At 37.1% G+C, this 5,253-nt stretch overlaps 1 protein-coding gene across 3 annotated transcripts in view; it reads left to right on the forward strand.

The window, feature by feature from the left end:
- Positions 1-2,213: 2,213 nt before the first annotated feature.
- The window catches only part of CD28 (CD28 molecule), a 77,976-nt gene continuing 74,936 nt past the window's right edge, over positions 2,214-5,253 (forward strand). For all 3 annotated transcript variants that reach the window (XM_023733012.1, XM_023733013.1, XM_004378300.2), the window contains exon 1: positions 2,214-2,377. In XM_023733012.1, coding sequence (XP_023588780.1) covers positions 2,218-2,377 — 160 coding nt within the window. In that variant the 5' untranslated portion in view covers positions 2,214-2,217. The remainder of the gene's footprint in view (positions 2,378-5,253) is intronic.

Consider the following 5,253-nt stretch of genomic DNA (forward strand, 5'->3'; position numbering starts at 1 on the left):
TCTCCGTTCTCTGTCAGTTTTCTCACTCCATTTGGTGCTTGGCTGAGTTCTTTATCTCTTCATTTGATGTTTTAGAGTTTCAGGATTGTTCTATTCTCTGTTTGGCTTAGTTTTTAGGATCTGTGCTGTGGAGGGACAGCATGGTGCTTCTGCCTAGAGCGCCATTTTGCTGGAAACTTCCAGGTGCATTTTTATGAAACACAGTTTAATTACACCTCACCAGTGTCATCTTGGACCACTCCCCCCTTTTACTCTCAACACTTTTGCCACACAGACTCTAATAAGACACTGTGTTTGATACCTTGCAACAGAAAGAGAATTCCTTATCCTTTTGTACTGAAGGAATTTCCAGTGCTGGAAAGAACTGACAGTAGCGAGGCTGTAGAGTGTTATGATTAGGAGCCTAGCAGTTCAAGTCAGACAGATCTAAGTTCTAATCCTGGCTCCAACACTTCCTGAGACTTAACACTCTCTCAGGGTCAGTTTTCTCATCTGTAAAATGGAGATAATGACAGCGTCTTCCTCATAGGTCCTGTGAATATTAAATAAGAATAAAGTGCTTGGTCCTTTAGGGCCTTCATCATATTTTTGATCTGTCACTGATCAGATCAGGAAGCATGGACATAGAAGCTTCTTCCATGTATGGCTTGGCAATCAAAGATGTTCATGGTAACATTTTTAAATAGCAAAAATTGGTAACAATACTTGTTGTGTGCTGTTGAGCCAATTTTGACTTACAGCGACTAGATAATTGTTAAACAATTTATGATATAATTATAAATTGCATATTATTCATCAATTACAAATGTTTATAAAGAATTCTTAAATGCCATGGGAAAATATTCAAGATATAATCAATAATAGTATATATCTCTTCCAAACCAGAATAAATATAATATTAAATGTGTAAATATCTTAACAGACAAACAGATGGTAATGGACGAGAATATTTACAGTATTTATATCAGGGCGGTAAGATTATGGATGAATTTTGTTTTAATATTTGTATTTATTTTTTTCTAAATTTTCTATATGGAATGTCTTACTTTTATAGTCAAAATTAAATGCAATACAAATTATCTTAAAAAACACACACACAAAACCCAAAACTATGCTAATCATATAAAGCTTAGCTTATCAGAAAAGAAGAAAAACTGTTGGAAAAGTTTTGAGAAAGACACTGACCGAGGAGCCAGAAGAGGACAGTGGGGTCTGGAGTCTGCCATGCCAGTGGAATGCCCCATCCACTGAAGACATGGCCCAGGGGAGAGGGGTGCAGAGTGTGATTATAGGCCTTGGGGTTCCTGCTGTGGATCTTTCTTCCATGGCCTAGGCCTTCTTGTTGTTGTTAGTTGCCGTTGAGTCAGTTCCAACTCATGGAGACCCCATGTGTGCAGAGTAGAACTGCTCCAGCGTTTTCAAGTCCTTAAACTTTCAGAAGCAGATCGCCAGACCTATCTTCCAAGGTGCCCTGGGAGAGTTCGAATCAACACTGTTTCAGCTAGTAGTTGAGCACTTAACACTTTGCGCCACCCGGGGACTTCTTAACCCTTAATAATTCCTTGTGGGACATAGACATCATAAGATACCAAGGGGCTTTTGGTTACCTTACTGTCTTCCTAAGAACATATGATTTTTTTTAACTTTCTCTTTGCCTAGGGAACCTCCTCTAGATACTCAGCTGGCTGAGTGCTTGCAAGTGGGGTGTATTTGCCTTAGCTCCCAGAAATGAGTTGGGGAGGGCTTGACCTAAACTAAGCAGTGTGTGCTAAATGTTCCATAGGGCTACCTTGCACTCAACACAAAAGCTAATTTCCTAATGTTTATGACTCCTTTAACCTCTGATATAAATGTTTCCCAACTCCTCAATATAATTTTTATCATTGTCCTTTCGTCACAGTCTATCCCCTTCCTATGAAAGACTTTCCTCCACAAGAGGTGTTATTCCTCTTTTCAAGTTTTTAAGTTCCTGCTGAATTTCAAGCTCTATTTTTCACAACTTTAATACCCATCAACAGAGAAGAATTCTCACAAGCCCATTATATAGTGGCCAACACTCTTTTCCAATGACAAGAAAAGGTATGCCTTTAAAAGAAGAGGTAAAAGTCTAAAGTCATCAAAATAATGTAATATCCTGTGTGAAATGTTTGCAGTCACGGTGCCTGTGGTTTGTGTGCCTTGATCATGTGCCTCAAGAGAGGTTAAGTTGGGCCGTGGATGACTGCGCCTCTCAGGCTTCACCCGCATTATTTTCAGCTCCCCTTGCTCTCTGGGCTTCATAGGGAGGAGGGGCTGGAGCCCTGGCCCACAGTTAGGACAATGATCCTCAGGCTGTTCCTGGCTCTCAACTTCTTCCCCTCCATTCAAGCAACAGCAGGTAAACAATTTTGATTACTTTCCTTCTCTAAACTTTCCTTTTGAGGTCTTGCCATCTGGCTTGGTTTATTTTAAATGTCAAACAATCTGCGAAATTTGGACATTTGAAGTGTAGTTTTGCTCTAATATGGCAGCCCATTATATAGAAACTCACAGGTTTTCAGACTGCAGTATGGACTTCAGCACATGTCCTTTGGAATTAAAGATTTATTTAGTTATTAGCTGATAGTGTCTCAGCAATTTTTAGCTTATAGTTTTCTTTTTTTTTTTTAATTTAAGAAAACTGCTACAAGTACGTTGGTTGTAAAAGCTCTGAATTTAGACTGCCTGGGTTCTTACCACAGATTCATTTCTTACAAGCAGAATTTGTGCTAGTATTTAAATTTTCTAAGCCTCAGTTTCCTTATCTACAGAATGGGAACGATAGTAAACCCCATTTACCGTCATTGTGAGGATAAAATCAAATAATCCATGCTTACTTAGCTCAGTCAGTGCCCAACTGAGCAAGATACATGTTGTAATTGCTATATCTGCCTGAATTGAATGAGTGCGAAAATGAATTTTGGAGTCACTACAGAAGCTGGTACAATACAAATGCTAATAAATTCATGTTCTTTTACAATTGGCAGAAATCTGTTTTCTTAAATTCCGCTAAGTTCCCAATGATGATGATATATCCAATACTTAGTTAGAGAGCACTTACTTTGTGCAGCACTCAATTCCTACAACTATAAGGTAGGTATTATAATTAACCCCACTTCAGATGAGGATACTGAGGGGTAGGGACATTAAATAATTTGCCTAAGGATATGCAAGTACTAGGTGTCAGAAGCAGGGTTCAAACTATGTTAGCCTGACTCTAGAGCCTTGTTCTTGACCATTATGCTACCCCACCTAACATGATGTGGTTTGTGATTTCATAGAAGCAGATAAATTCAGGATTATATCATCTTCTGAAAAACACAATTCCAAAGAGAAAGAGCTTGCTACTTTGTTGGGTTGAAGTAAGGTGCTTGTTCAACTTGTTACTAGAGTTAGAAAAGGGTCCCACTTGGCTCAAAAATTGGACTGATAGGCATCAGCTGGCATGTATTGAATAACTATAATTATTTTTCCGTTAAAGATGCATTGAAAGGCCAGTATTTTAAATTTTCTTTGTCATTTATTTTAGCAGTGCAGAGACTGCATTTTTTGGTTGTTGTTCTTAAACATCGTATGCATGTGTTCTAAAGAGTATAATTTCCCAACCTGCAGAAGTACAATAGTTACCTATATACCTATTTATTTCATCTGATGTGCCAGTGAGTAAGTACATTGACAAATTGTATGTACTTATTGAAAGCTGTTCATGTAGTGTGAGACGTGAGCTAGTAATGAGATAAATTATGCCCCAGTATCTGGTACCAAGCGCTTAGAGCTACAAAATATTTTTTAAAAGAATCTTAAAAATTTATTTTAAAATAGTTTTTAAACTTTATTTTAAAGGATCTTCAACCTTTATTTTTAAATAATCTTTAAAATTTCTTAGTTTATTTAAACAGTAAAAGATGGCCAGAAAGGAAAGGGAAGCCTCAGCCTGACTGAAAACTATTTAAGACTGGTAATTGTGCACAGATTACTTTTTTGGACATGTTTTGTGTAGAATCATCTGCCGTCAATTCATTTACTCTCTTTTGAAGTTTTTTTTTGTTGGTAAAACTCAAAGGTTTATATTTTTTATTTAGGACATTTATTAAAAGGGGGATAGCTAAAAATCCGTTGGCGTGTTCACACACGCAGAGCCTTTGTTTTCTACTTTGTGGTATGTCTAATTTTCAAATGTTATTTCATCCCTGTAAGAAATTTTAAGATTTAATGCAAAGTGGCCATCTAATGAAGTAGGAAATGGGAGAGAATTGACAGGGGTACTTCTGAAATGCCTCTTCCAGTAAGAAAACTGATGAGAAGGAAAATAATTACAACCTACAAAAATGTATGAACCGTTCTAAGCAAATGGTGACGAGCCTTCCACGTGCTTTATGTCTCTCTCTCTTTGTATTCACTGTCCATGAAGAGATTATAGATAAGGAAAGTCTCTGGTCAAAGTGTAATCGTCCTCCCCAGGATTGTAAAAATCTAATGTTACTAACGTTATATCTGTGCTGATATATATGTATCTGTATATATATACACAATTATTTCCCATTAATTTAATAATTCCAGCTCACTGATTCACAACAAAGCTGAAAATACTTTATTCTATGAAGGTTAAGCTTAACCTGATTCTTCATGATTTTGATGATGCTCTAGAACGATCTTTACAGCTAATTAAAGAAATATGATTTAGGAGAAGTGAGGAAAATTTAACTCAGAAAATTCCACCACTAAAGTTACATGTTTTCTACCAGACTTGCATAATTGTACAACTGAGAACCACTAGAGATGATTTGATAGGACTTTGGAACATGAATCCTACTTGGGATAGCAGGCCCTCGACAGGGAAACGATCAGTGATTGATGACAGAAGGAGTGTGTACAAAATACAGGCATAGTCCACGTGTTTTTCAGCCAATATTGGTTATTTTTCAGCAAGCTAACTGTCCAGTATAAAGACAAAATCAAAACAATGTCACTTATTTTTCCAGTGGGAGCATTTCTTTTCATTTCTCCTCAAACCTTAGCAAATAAGCTGTTAAATGACCAGCCTGGACATGATTGATTTTCATTCCCCTTCATTCCCCTCAGCACCGCTTTTTCTGAGAGAGGCACAAAAGGCAGGAAAATGACTGGTATTTAATAAACAGTCATCAGCAAACCAAGGTAATTAAAAACTTCATTTTTAATTCAGCCTTCAGCAAAGGACCCCTCTGAGGTAGTTGTACACAGAAAGAACTAATT

Source organism: Trichechus manatus, unplaced genomic scaffold (genome assembly GCF_000243295.1).
Source record: "Trichechus manatus latirostris isolate Lorelei unplaced genomic scaffold, TriManLat1.0 scaffold00056, whole genome shotgun sequence".
NCBI lineage: Eukaryota > Metazoa > Chordata > Mammalia > Sirenia > Trichechidae > Trichechus > Trichechus manatus.